The 14350-nt window shown below is 40.6% G+C and overlaps 1 protein-coding gene and 1 long non-coding RNA gene across 2 annotated transcripts; both read left to right on the forward strand.

The window, feature by feature from the left end:
* The first annotated feature begins 680 nt into the window (after positions 1 to 680).
* On the forward strand, positions 681 to 2384 carry LOC109477084. Its single transcript, XR_002140637.1, has 5 exons — positions 681 to 741; positions 1225 to 1275; positions 1673 to 1714; positions 1973 to 2026; positions 2354 to 2384. It is a non-coding gene; the product is annotated as an uncharacterized LOC109477084 (long non-coding RNA).
* A 162-nt stretch (positions 2385 to 2546) lies between these two features.
* Positions 2547 to 13610, forward strand: LOC109476893 (golgin subfamily A member 4-like). Its single transcript, XM_019777909.1, is given in 16 exon segments — positions 2547 to 2581; positions 3192 to 3263; positions 3506 to 3583; positions 4163 to 4234; positions 4631 to 4708; positions 5299 to 5370; positions 5775 to 5852; positions 6262 to 6333; positions 6919 to 6996; positions 7451 to 7522; positions 7779 to 7856; positions 8268 to 8339; positions 9476 to 9553; positions 11097 to 11190; positions 11541 to 11715; positions 11718 to 13610. Coding segments are annotated over 16 exon segments (2652 nt in total). The 3' UTR covers positions 13166 to 13610.
* Positions 13611 to 14350: the final 740 nt, after the last annotated feature.

Consider the following 14350-nt stretch of genomic DNA (forward strand, 5'->3'; position numbering starts at 1 on the left):
GAAGACGGCTTTCAAGTTGGGGCCACGGCCATGGTAAGTTTCATGTTCGTTTTTGGGAGTTTTTCCACCGCCGGTGTACCGCTCGTGTTGTTTCATAACCTTTCATTTGTCGTCAACTTACGTTGTAGTTAGGCCACACCAATTTAATTTCTTGGTTAACAGATTTTTCTAGAAAAATAATGGACCGGGCGGGCGAAAAAAAAATAAAAATAAAAACAGGCCTAGGCATCCTATTATGGTCCAAAATGGTACCATAGGAGCCACGAAGTCAAAACACCAGGCTGGTTCAAAATTTAAACAATGAATTTTGAACTTTTAATGATATCATTGCATTGAAAGATGGAATAACTGTAATAACTGGGAAGAAATTAAAGGACTGTTTTCAATTGTTCAGGGCAAAATATGAGCATTTTGCAGTTGATTCTGAATTTTTATTTTTATTTGCAAATCGGAAAAAAATGAAGCGGGCGAATCCGTTAACCAAGAAATTAAATTGGTGTGGCCTTAGTTCATCATTTGTTATGATGCACGTTGCGTAGCTTCCGTGGATGTTTAACTAGATAGGTTGGTAACTTGCTATATCAAATTACAATGCCACAAGTTTGTTTCTTTAGGACAAAAAAGATACAAAACTTACGTTAACTTTTTATAACCTTCAATTTATTTGGATTTTTTTAATGGAAATGTGCATGTTATAATTTGTAACAATGTTGCCATTCGGCCAGTTTAATTAAAAGCAGTGTAAGTATGATTTGAATTGTTTACAAAAGGTTTACTTTCTTTTCTATGTTTTGTTTAATATGTTTGCTTATTGTAGTGCGTTCCTTTTCTTATTCAGCCAACTGACACAGGCAGCACAGAACCTGCGTTACAAGAGTAAGAACTCAGTTTTAGTCAGCTTTAGCTAGCACATGAAGTCAGAAATAGTCAGAGATTAGAAACATTACAATGTACTGAACCAAATGTATTGTTGTACATTCATGTCTACTTTACATAGTTCATATGTCCAGTACTTTTTGGGAGGGGGCAGTAAATGGATTTTTCTAGAAAAATGAACGTGAAAGAAGTCTAGATAGTGTCACTATGAACTATTTGTAATCATTGCCCTTGCAAGTACCAAAGAGATTTTGACATTTAAAAATAGTACAGTGCATTTATACCACTCACAAACTCACTCACTCACTCACTCACTCACTCATTAATGTTAATCTTTTCCTTTCACAGCCTAAAAGAGCGCACAGACGCCCTTATGGAGAACCAAAAAGGCCTCCAGAGGTAAGGAACAACTCTATAATAGAAAACATTTAGTCTGACAACTCCCACAATATTGTCAACCATTTCATTTATTATCTGTTGTTGATAGCCAATTCAAGAACCATTTAGAATCAAGAGATATTTAGGCACACAATGATGCAACATGGCTGGAAACACTGGGTGCATGTGCACCTTAGTGCACCCATGTTTGGAGCTGTGCACCCATGATCTTTTCTGTGAGGGTGCACCAGTGCACCCAAATATTTGCATAGGTTTACGTATTTAAAGATCTTTTTACATATAAAATGTATAGTATACAGCATATTATTAACATCTAGGTGTCAGGAAAATAAAGAAAAAAGTCATTCTTACCCGGCTGAGATGTTCATTGGCTAATGTTGCCTCTTTTTTCTTTCAGCCTGTTGGAAATGAAACAGCGTTGCACCTCCGAAGTGATCAGGTAATATAAGGCATATTAAGCATGTTTACACATGGTTTTCTTGAATTGAAGGCAGTTTTGGCAGCTGTGATTAAAAAGTGTCAAGAAAGCATTGGAAAGTCTCAATCTGGTGGACTCAATAAATAATAAATATATACCGGTACATAAAATACATTCTCTTCTCCATTCTGATATATTGTTGTAATAATAAAAGAGTATTGACTCATGAGGTATACCTCATCATTGTCCAGTTTCTTACATTGTGGTTGATTTCTATAGGAGACTCCAAGACCAAATTGAACACACCCACCAACAAGAGAATGCGATTCTCAGGTAAGAACAATCGTTTATCTTCGACTTCTATTGACATATGACCTGCCCTTGGTGCTGAAAAGATCTCTCCATATATAAAATGTCCATTTGTAGAGAAAATCATTTTTATGATGCAGTGAATGTGAGGTTTCATAAAATTTTACATGTAGAATAAGAAATGGATTTATAATACTATGAGGACTTCAAAGAACGTAATAAAGTTTGCCTTTTCTAAATCTCTCATGTCTAATATTTCTATCTTTGACTGAGGTGCCCAGTACAAATTATAATGATAGATATGTTTGTTGACATATCTGTAACATTTGTTATGAATTGTTTCTACTCTAGGGAATTCTCAAGATGGCTGGAGGCACACTCCACGTAAGTTTACAAATATAACGTTGAAATCTTGCAGTTAAAGTCATATTTGCTAAATTAGAAACTTGCTCCCACCATATACTGAATCCGTTCTCAGATTCGCTAAATAAGCTGTTTAAATTCAAAGATGCTTAAATCAATTCTCTAATGGTTTTTCCTCAGCATGATTGTTGAGCTCGAGGAATCTTTCCAGAACAGGTGAGTTTTTGTACACTTTCTTGATGCACAGAACAACAGTTAATTTCAGTTACAGTTAAAACACAGGTTTCACATGGAAGCAAGATTTGATCCGCTAGTCATTTTGATAAGTGCAATAGAATCTATAACGTGCTCAAGGTGTGGCTCTCTTTAAAGAGGACTCTGATCTGAGAAGACGTCTGTGAGGTGTAATGTGCCTTTCCCAAAGGTCTTAAACCTGACTAGACTACCTAGCCAATAGCTTCAGTAGATCAATCACAGACACAAGCTGAAAACAAGACTGGCAATGAAAACATACATTGCCATGGCGACTGTGGTTGCTGTTAGGGTTATTGTTTGCATGGCACTGCCATGATTTCATGATTTTGAGGAAGCCTTGGTACCTGTTAAGTCTAGACAGACACAGTGCACTCCTCCCTGAGTGTATAGTGAACAAGTCCACAGAAAGAAGGGCATCCAGGGCAGAGAGGTTTTTCCAAGGGTTTCCAGGAATGTGTGCAAACTGCACACAATACTGTACCTTCAGGCACCTCCCTAAAGACGTTGCCAAAAACACTTTTTAAACCATTTTTTAACAGTTTAATATTTCCCATGCTGTTCACCACAACAGAGTTTCCTTGAAAGACAAGGAAGTGATTGAGCTGAAGGCTCATGTGGCTGATCTACAATCAGAAAAGACACAGTGAGTAATCTTAAAATATTGACTAAAACCATCATTTTAACATATACAGTTATAACTACAAGAAAGTACCTAGTTGCAGGTGCAGAAAAGAATGAGTACTTATGCAATAGTAAATAATAAATTTGGCCTTATTCTATCCATACATCAGCTAATCATTCTAGTATTTAAAATCAGATGATTGACTTCATCTGTTCTTGCCATGTTCAAATGACAGATTCAACTGCACTTCTTTACACTGACAGGGAAAGTACTGAGGCAGCAGCTATGATCAGAGTGCTGGAGGAACGTTTGGTAGATCAGGCGGCAAACACAGAGCTCAGGTGAGATATGGTCATCCTGTCACTCTAACTCTCACTCACTCACTCACTCACTCACACTCACTCACTCACTCTCACTCACTCAGTCACTCACTCACAGTCACTCACTCACACTCAGTCACTCACTCACACACTCACACTCAGTCACTCACTCACACACTCACTCACACTCACTCACTCACTCACTCACACTCACTCACTCACTCACTCACTCACTCACACTCACTCACTCACTCACTCACTCACTCACTCACTCACTCACTCACTCACTCTATTCTCAATCACTCACTCACACACTAACTGACTCACTAACTGTACAGTTTACTTTGTCTTGTTTAGGCCTAGGAAAAAATGGTACCTGTTAAGTCTATACAGATACAGTGCACTCCTCCCTGAGTGTATAGTGAACAAGCCCACAGAAAGAAGGGCATCCGGGGCAGAGAGGTTTTTCCAAGGGTTTCCAGGAATGTGTGCAAATTGCACACAATACTGTACCTTTAGGCACCTCCCTGAGACGTCGCCAAAAACACTTTTTTAACCATTTTAACAGTTTAATGTTTCCCATGCTGTGCACCACAACAGGGTTTCCTTGAAAGACCAGGAAGTGAGTGAGCTGAAGGCTCGTGTGGCTGATCTACAATCAGAAAAGACACAGTGAGTAATCTTCAAATCTTGACTAAAACCATCATTTTAACATACATTATAACTAGTACTTTAGAATACACAATAAAGTACCTAGTTGCAGGCACAAAAAAGAATTAGTACTTATGTAAAATGCAAATACACCCTAGAAAAGTCCAAGAATGTCCCATGCTCAAAGGCTGAATGCAATCTGGCTGACAAAAGTTAGGTATAATTTATTGGAAAATGAGTTAGTAAATAACAAAATGATATGTATAATAAAAGTTCATGATTGACCACAATGATTAGCTGATGAATGGCTAGAATAACACGCCTTATTCTAGCCATTCATCAGCTAATCATTGTAGTATGTATCTGTTGTTGCCATGTTCAAATGACAGACTCAACTGCACTTCTTTACACTGACAGGGAGAAGGCTGAGGCAGCAGCTCAGATCAGAGAGCTGGAGGAACGTCTGGTAGATCAGGCGGCAAACACAGAGCTCAGGTGAGATATGGTCATCCTGTCACTCTAACTCTCACTCACTCACTCACTCACACTCACTCTCACTCACTCAGTCACTCACTCACACTCAGTCACTCACTCACACTCAGTCACTCACTCACACACTCACTCACACTCAGTCACTCACTCACACACTCACTCACACTCACTCACTCACACTCACTCACTCACTAACTCACTCACTCACTCACTCACTCACTCACTCACACTCACTCACTCACTAACTCACTCACTCACTCACTCACACTCACTCACTCACTCTATTCTCAATCACTCACTCACACACTAACTGACTCACTAACTGTACAGCTTACTTTGTCTTGTTTAGGCCTAGGAAAAAATGGTACCTGTTAAGTCTAGACAGATACAGTGCACTCCTCCCTGAGTGTATAGTGAACAAGCCCACAGAAAGAAGGGCATCCGGGGCAGAGAGGTTTTTCCAAGGGTTTCCAGGAATGTGTGCAAATTGCACACAATACTGTACCTTTAGGCACCTCCCTGAGAGGTTGCCAAAAACACTTTTTAAACCATTTTTAACAGTTTAATGTTTCCCATGCTGTGCACCACAACAGGGTTTCCTTGAAAGACCAGGAGGTGATTGAGCTGAAGGCTCGTGTGGCTGATCTACAATCAGAAAAGACACAGTAAGTAATCTTCAAATCTTGACTGAAACCATCATTTTAACATATACATTTATAACTAGTTCTTTAAAATATACAATAAAGTACCTAGTTGCAGGTGCAGAAAAGAATTAGTACTTACGTAAAATGCAAATACACCCTAGAAAAGTCCAAGAATGTCCCATGCTCAAAGGCTGAATGCAATCTGGCTGACAGAAGTTAGGTATAATTCATTGGAAAATGAGTTAGTAAATAACAAAATGATATGTATAATAAAAGTTCATGATTGACCATAAATGTATTTATACACGCCTTATTCTAGCCATTCATCAGCTAATCATTGTAGTATGTAAAATCAAAAAATTGATTTCATCTGTTCTTGCCATGTTCAAATGACAGACTCAACTGCAAGTTCTTTACACTGACAGGGAGAAGGCTGAGGCAGCAGCTAACATCAGAGATCTGAAGAAAAGTCTGGTAGATCAGGCGGCAAACACAGAGCTCCGGTGAGATATGGTCATCCTGTCACTCTAACTCTCACTCACTCACTCACACTCACTCACTCAGTCACTCACTCACACTCAGTCACTGACTCACTCACTCTATTCTCAATCACTCACTCACACACTAACTGACTCACTAACTGTACAGTTTACTTTGTCTTGTTTAGGCCTAGGAAAAAATGGTACCTGTTAAGTCTAGACAGATACAGTGCACTCCTCCCTGAGTGTATAGTGTACAAGCCCACAGAAAGAAGGGCATCCGGGGCAGAGAGGTTTTTCCAAGGGTTTCCAGGAATGTGTGCAAATTGCACACAATACTGTACCTTTAGGCACCTCCCTGAGACGTCGCCAAAAACACTTTTTAAACCATTTTTTAACACTTTAATGTTTCCCATGCTGTGCACCACAACAGGGTTTCATTGAAAGACCAGGAGGTGAGTGAGCTGAAGGCTCGTGTGGCTGATCTACAATCAGAAAAGACACAGTGAGTAATCTTCAAATCTTGACTAAAACCATCATTTTAACATACATTATAACTAGTACTTTAAAATATACAATAAAGTACCTAGTTGCAGGTGCAGAAAAGAATTTGAGTACTTACGTAAAATGCAAATACACCCTAGAAAAGTCCAAGAATGTCCCATGCTCAACCTCATCTGTATACAGTTTTTTGCTTGGTACAAATTTTTTATTATAGTGTATATGAGGGTGTGTATATATTGTTTGCCTTGCCTATTGTAACTTTTTTTTCTGTACGCAAACTCTTTCAATTCAGGGATTCTCATCCCTGCTGCAAGGTTTGCTTTTGGTGTTGAAATAAATAAAATAAATAAAAAGGCTGAATGCAATCTGGCTGACAAAAGTTGTATAATTCATTGGAAAATGAGTTAGTAAATAACAAAATGATATGTATAATAAAAGTTCATAATTGACCATAAATGTATTTATACACGCCTTATTCTAGCCATTCATCAGCTAATCATTGTAGTATGTAAAATCAAATAATTGATTTCATCTGTTCTTGTCATGTTCAAATGACAGACTCAACTGCACTTCTTTACACTGACAGGGAGAGTACTGAGGCTGCAGCTAAGATCAAAGAGCTGGAGTCACGTCTGGTAGATCAGGCGGCAAACACAGAACACAGGTGAGATATGGTCATCCTGTCACTCTAACTCTCACTCACTCACTCACTCACTCACACTCACTCACTCACTCACTCACTCACTCACTCACTCACTCACTGACTGACACTCACTCACTCACTCACTCACTCACTCACTCACTCTATTCTCACTCACTCACTCACACACTAACTGACTCACTAACTGTACAGTTTACTTTGTCTTGTTTAGGCCTAGGAAAAAATGGTACCTGTTAAGTCTAGACAGATACAGTGCACTCCTCCCTGAGTGTATAGTGAACAAGCCCACAGAAAGAGGGGCATCCGGGGCAGAGAGGTTTTTCCAAGGGTTTCCAGGAATGTGTGCAAACTGCACACAATACTGTACCTTTAGGCACCTCCCTGAGACGATGCCAAAAACCCTTTTTTTAACCATTTTGTAACAGTTTAATGTTTCCCATGCTGTGCACCACAACAGGGTTTCCTTGAAAGACCAGGAAGTGAGTGAGCTGAAGGCTCGTGTGGCTGATCTACAATCAGAAAAGACACAGTGAGTAATCTTCAAATCTTGACTTAAGCCATCAATTTAACATATACATTATAACTTGTACTTTAAAATATACAATAAAGTACCTAGTTGCAGGTGCAGAAAATAATTAGTACTTATGCAATAGTAAATAATAAATTTGGCCTCATTCTATCCATACATCAGCTAATCATTCTAGTATGTAAAATCAAATAATTGATTTCATCTGTTGTTGTCATGTTCAAATGACAGACTCAACTGCACTTCTTTACACTGACAGGGAGAAGGCTGAGGCAGCAGCTAACATCAGAGATCTGAAGAAAAGTCTGGTAGATCAGGCGGCAAACACAGAGCTCCGGTGAGATATGGTCATCCTGTCACTCTAACTCTTACTCACTCACTCACACTCACTCACTCACACTCACTCACTCACACTCAGTCACTGACTCACTCACTCTATTCTCAATAACTCACTCACACACTAACTGACTCACTAACTGTACAGTTTACTTTGTCTTGTTTAGGCCTAGGAAAAAATGGTACCTGTTAAGTCTAGACAGATATAGTGCACTCCTCCCTGAGTGTATAGTGTACAAGCCCACAGAAAGAAGGGCATCCGGGGCAGAGAGGTTTTTCCAAGGGTTTCCATGAATGTGTGCAAACTGCACACAATACTGTACCTTTAGGCACCTCCCTGAGACGTTGCAAAAAACACTTTTTTAACCATTTTTTAACAGTTTAATGTTTCCCATGCTGTGCACCACAACAGGGTTTCCTTGAAAGACCAGGAAGTTATTGAGCTGAAGGCTCGTGTGGCTGATCTACAATCAGAAAAGACACAGTGAGTAATCTTCAAATCTTGACTAAAACCATCATTATATTTCAGTCCATACTATGGTATGGATGAAATATATTGTGTTCTCTGATGTTTCTTCTTCTCCTTCTTCTCTTCCTGCCAAACAGTCAAAGGGATTCAACTCAGCCATCATTCAGCCAAATGTGCCAATACCCCCAGGCGTTTTTTTCATTTTTTTGATACATGCCTTTGAAAAAAATTTATGAAGGTTTTTTGGGGCATTTTTCGACAAAAAATGGACTTTTGGATCCTGAGCCCTGGTTTTACAACCAAATGATCTGAAATTCAGTATAAGGGTACCTTGAACATGTGTCTACAGAATAGCAGTCACATATTTGGCATACACCACTTCCAAATGACTCATTTGGGGGACTTTAATGGCTATTTTCAGCAAAAAAGGGCCAAAAGTGCTGTACCCGTTCCATGTTCTATCTAAAGAATGGCCGGTTCCATCCATGGAACATGTGTTCCATTGCGGGTTACCTGAGGTCACATTGCACCTAAGTGGTGCGTAATAACCCACACATTCAATTTTATGTGCCTAAGACCTTCAAAATGTATCAAATCTCATCATCGTTAGTTTTTGCATACCTGTAATAAGATTAGTAAAGCTTTCAAGATCCAAAGTAACGTTACTTGTTGTTGCATCTTTGTTCTCATATAGCTACTATTTGAGAACCTTTGCCAGTTTTGCACTGGGGTAAGATTGGAATAGTCCACTTTTGCGTGGGAGGGAGATGGACTGAAATATGCTGTATTTGCTCCCAAGCAAATGTCGGCCTTTCTAGTTTTAACATATACATTTATAACTAGTACTTTAAAATATACAATAAAGTACCTAGTTGCAGGTGCAGAAAAGAATTAGTACTTAGTCCCATGCTCTAAGGCTGAATGCAATCTGGCTGACAAAAGTTAGGTATAATTCATTGGAAAATGAGTTGGTAAATAACAAAATGATATGTATAATAAAAGTTCATAATTGACCATAAATGTATTTATACACGCCTTATTCTAGCTATTCATCAGCTAATCATTTGTAGTATGTAAAATCAAATAATTGATTTCATCTGTTCTTGCCATGTTCAAATGACAGACTCAACTGCACTTCTTTACACTGACAGGGAGAAGGCTGAGGCAGCAGCTAAGATCAAAGAGTTGGAGGAACGTCTGGTGGATCAGGCGGCAAACACAGAGCTCCGGTGAGATATGGTCATCCTGTCACTCTAACTCTCACTCACTCACTCACTCACTCACTCACTCACTCACTCACTCACTCTATTCTCAATCACTCACTCACTCACTAACTCAGTCACTAAATTCACAGTTACTTTGTCTTGTTTAGGCCAAGGAAAAAAATGTTGTTTCCTGTTTCAGTCCTGAAAAATTTAGGGTCAGTAGGTAGGGATTATCTTTTTTTTTTTTTTTTGTATTAGACTTTGACAATCTCTAGGGATTGAACATATACAATACAGTTTAACAAAGTAAAACTTGCATGAGGACACTTGTATTTTCAATATTAGATTATTAGATTGTACAATGCTTCATCACTAAAATGTCAGGTCATTGAGCTAGAAAAGGTAGATCAGCTTGAAAAATTTATGTCCCTTGCAGGGGCCACCCGAAAAAAATGTCTAGGGTCGGCAGGTTTTTCTAGGGTCGGTCAGGAAACAGGAAACACAACTGTTTTTTCCTAGGCCCTACTCCCTGGGAAGTTTTAGATATAAGTAGGGGTGGGTACCGGTTCAGTCGGACCGGTTTGGACCGGAACAACATTCAAGAACCGAGTCCAAAAAACCGAAACGTGAAAACCGGATGATCGGACCTGATGTTACATTTCTGTAGATTGTACACATATCTTTAGATAATCTGGCCATGACAGGTAAAAAAATAACCCTGAATCATACTAGATTCGCGTAAATCCATGTTTATGCGTTCAAAAACAAGAAAAAAATTGTTTCCCGGTATTAATCTCTTGAAACACGGCGCTGAATACATTGACGCAAAAATATTTCGTGCATCGCGCCCCTGTATGCAAATCCCACGTCACGTGTCGGCATTTCGCATCTCTGATTGGTTGTTGCGTCCGCCGCCGGCGCTGCTGGCGGTAGACTTGAGCGAGCCGACACGCTAGTAAACAACTTTTCTTTGTTCGACATAAGCGCTAAAGTGCTATTTTCCACAACCACACATCGATATTCTAGTGAAGAAATGCATAGTTTCAAGAATCTATGGGGAAAATATATGCATCTATGCGGATTTTTAGCGTTTTCGACGTTATTTTGTCGTCACTTAACCCGGAAGTGTGGACCGCGGCGTGGCTAAATTTTTAGCGTATTTTACCCTGCGTTTTACCAATCAAAACAATAAACAACTCCCGCTTAAGAGAACCCTGTAACATTTTAGATGGACCTGGACCTGATCCTCTGAACCTGATCCGGACCTGGACCTGAATTTTCCGAACCGGTACCCACCCCTAGATATAAGTAATCTTTTTTGTTGGAAAGGATAGGGAGACCTTATTATTCGTTTATACATTGTAGTACCCGGTAACTAGCAGCGTTAGGAAGAGCACACTTTTGTTATAGAAACAAATTTCATGACAAGTCCATTGTGTGCCCCACAACAGAATTTCCCAGAAAGATCGGGAAATCGAATCACTGAAGTTTATAATATCTGACCCCATGATTTTTTCATCTATTATAATGGTGGTAAACATAAACATGTGCTATCTTCATCATTTAGATTTGACGAGGCTAGACCATGCCTGCTCTCTAAAACTCTACATGCCAAAAATGTCCTGAATGACCCAAGGCCTATCCATCAGGACATACAGGAGGTATGTGACTTTTAAAAAAGGTTGATTTGGGCTTTGTAATGCAAGAATGATAAGAGCTGAGTAAGATGCATAGGAATAAGTTAAGAATTTTCTCAGCGCAATGTCTACATGTATATACAGAAATGTCTGAATCAGTTGACCAATGCTTTAATGCACATGATGTTCAAGGTTGCATGATAGTTTAATAATACCCAGAGGATAATCAAAAGTTATCTATCTCTTTATTCAATAGATCAAAAAAAAGTAATGATGAGAGAATGGCTCATCAGCAGGAAATGGTCAGAAAGTTGCGGAAGCAGGACATGGATCATAAAACTAATTTTTGTTTTCTTCTTACGATGCTTCTTTAGGGAGAAGTGATTCAAGAAACCTGTGGCTCTGAACAGATTACGTTCAACGGAGTTCCACTGGCTATCTGCGATGTATTTGCCATACTAGCCAGTGGAGCTCCACTGCCAGATGCCGAACAGCACGACAAGGCAGACCAGAAGGCGTCTGAAGTGCCCCAGATTCTACTGAACGGGTGCCACTGCTAGATGCTGACGAGCAGGAGGAGGCAGTCCAGAAGGCGCCTGAAGTGCCCCAGATTCTGATAAACGGGGTGCCACTGCTAGATGCTGACGAGCAGGAGGAGGCAGTCCAGAAGGCGCCTGAAGTGCCCCAGATTCTGATAAACGGGGTGCCACTGCTAGATGCTGACGAGCAGGAGGAGGCAGTCCAGAAGGCGCCTGAAGTGCCCCAGATTCTGATAAACGGGGTGCCACTGCTAGATGCTGACGAGCAGGAGGAGGCAGGCCAGAAGGCGGCTGAAGTTCCCCAGATTCTACTGAACGGCGTGCCACTGCTAGATGCTGAACAGCAGGATAAGGTGGAGAAGAAGGCAGCTAGTATGCCACAACAGTTTCTTAGTGGATCCTCCCTGCCAAATGATGGAAACAGAGAAAGGCTAGATATCCCACACTGCATTCCGGAGTCTCCTACAAATGAAAGCGAAAAGGAAGAAGAAACATTCCGAAAGGGACTTGCCAGTCAACAGAATACTAGCCTGTCTGCAGGTGATGCAAGCATAGAAACAACCGTAAATACTGCACAACAGCCGCTACGCATCCCAGAGTTCTTCGTTGTGCAAAAAAGTCTTGTGGCCCACCGACTTCCTCCGAACTGCACTATGGACCCAGTGCCGCTCCAGGTCCACTTTGTACCCAATGATGGTTGTGCTTCAGGAGAAATTTATTACGACCATGACTCTTCGGCTGATGCCTTTGAAGCGGCTATGGATGCCATGGACTCTGGACTAGGGGATTCCCACTGTGCGAGTCCATACCCTGCCCGCAAGTCAGAGTCCTCCCCGGCACAGGCCTGTTCAACACACGTTCTTGATGACAGCTGGCTAAAGCCTTTTGACCCGAGGCAGAGGGATTCCATTATGTCCAGGTCATCATTGAAGGATCTGCCAACTAAGTCTGAAGTCGGTAGCGGGGTCATGAAGCCACAGAGTCCTGGAGCACTATCCTCCTGGTGGAAACCAGAGAAGCCTTCCACGTACCAAGAGTTTGGACAGCCGAGTATGAGCCTCCTGGACTTTACAGCAGCTGATGAACCTCGTGGACTGGAAGTCCTGATTGAGAGGAAAGCCTCAAAACAGTCCTGGACTTCACCAGTAAGAGGAAATGAGCCCAGAGGACTGGAAAGTGTGCTGGAGAATTCAAAAGATTCCCAGGCCGTACAGCAGAAAGCATGGCAGAGATGTCAGCTCACCAACACGCTTGACCTGTCGTCAACAAATGACATGGCCGCTGTGTCGGGCAAAAAGATAAGCCACTCCACCATGAGCATGCAGGTCAACACGTCTCCTGCAAATGAGGGAGAGGACACTGCCCGAGATGAACCTGTTACGTTGGAGCCTTGTTTCCTGTTGGCACTGCTAACCCACAGGATTAAGAGAGGCTACAGACTCTTCACTGTGCTACACTGATAAAGCTTAAGCTACATCAGCAGCATGTGGATTTATCATGTGGATTTATCTTTAATAGTGTGGAATACTTTGTTCTATACCACGCAAGTCATATGTTGGTATAAAGTGCAGATGAACATCAATGTGACATCACAAAAAATGTCATCTGAATGTATACATTACAGTGCCACTTATCTCTACATACCAGAAATGTTTCTACCAAACATTTGAATGAGACAAGTATTTTATAATATTGTATGTCACAAGCGTGCATGTAAATGCAGATTTTTAAACAGAGATTTTATTTTGTGATGCAAAACTGCCCTATATAGGGCAGAAGTGACTGTGTTTTTATAAATTCATGTATATACAATATACATGTCTTCTAATTTAGCCAAAAGTCTGTGTTGTATTTCTTGTTTGGTGATTCGAATGATATAGTGCAAAGTTGGGTACGCATAAACATTATTCGTGGAGACAGCTTTGGTTTAGCCATCAGTTTTTTTTAATTTTGCGTGAGAAGCTATAGTGTGTTTGTGTGTAGGCAATACCAATCACCAATGTTCAACAGGGCAGGTGTGTTATGTGTGGATGGTGTTCAGCACTAAGGACAGGTATGTTTGTGTGTGGATGGTGTTCAGCACTAAGGACAGGTGTATTAATGTGTGGATTGTATTCAGCACCAAGGACAGGTATGTTTGTGTGTGGATGGTTTTCAGCACTAAGGACAGGTGTGTTGTGTGTGGGTGGTTTTCAGCACTAAGGACAGGTGTGTTGTGTGTGGGTGGTTTTCAGCAGTAAGGACAGTAATATCTGTTTGTACGAGGCTAAAGGAGGATGTTTAACACCTAGGACATGTGGGATTGACCGACAATGTGTGATGTGTTAGGATCACAATTATTGTTATATGAGAATCATGTGTTAGAATATGAGTTATATGTACTTGTACTTGAAATAATCTCTCCAATGAGCTGTTTCATCAGACCACGCGGCAGCGCCCCCATGCGGGAGATTGACTAAGTGCAGTATTTTTAAAAATACGGGAGGAGCGGTTGCAGCAAGTAATTTTCGAAATTCTGTGTTCTTGTTTCATTTCACTTCAAGAAGGTTTGTCTACATTAGTCCAGAGAGTAATTAAGACAAAGTTAAGTGCAACTTACCACCAAAGAGCGGACTTGTCGCGTCTTTCTGGGCAGAGTTGGACAG

The sequence above is a fragment of the Branchiostoma belcheri genome, unplaced genomic scaffold, assembly GCF_001625305.1.
Source record: "Branchiostoma belcheri isolate BF01 breed outbred unplaced genomic scaffold, Haploidv18h27 scaffold4, whole genome shotgun sequence".
In the NCBI taxonomy this organism is placed as follows: Eukaryota; Metazoa; Chordata; class Leptocardii; order Amphioxiformes; family Branchiostomatidae; genus Branchiostoma; species Branchiostoma belcheri.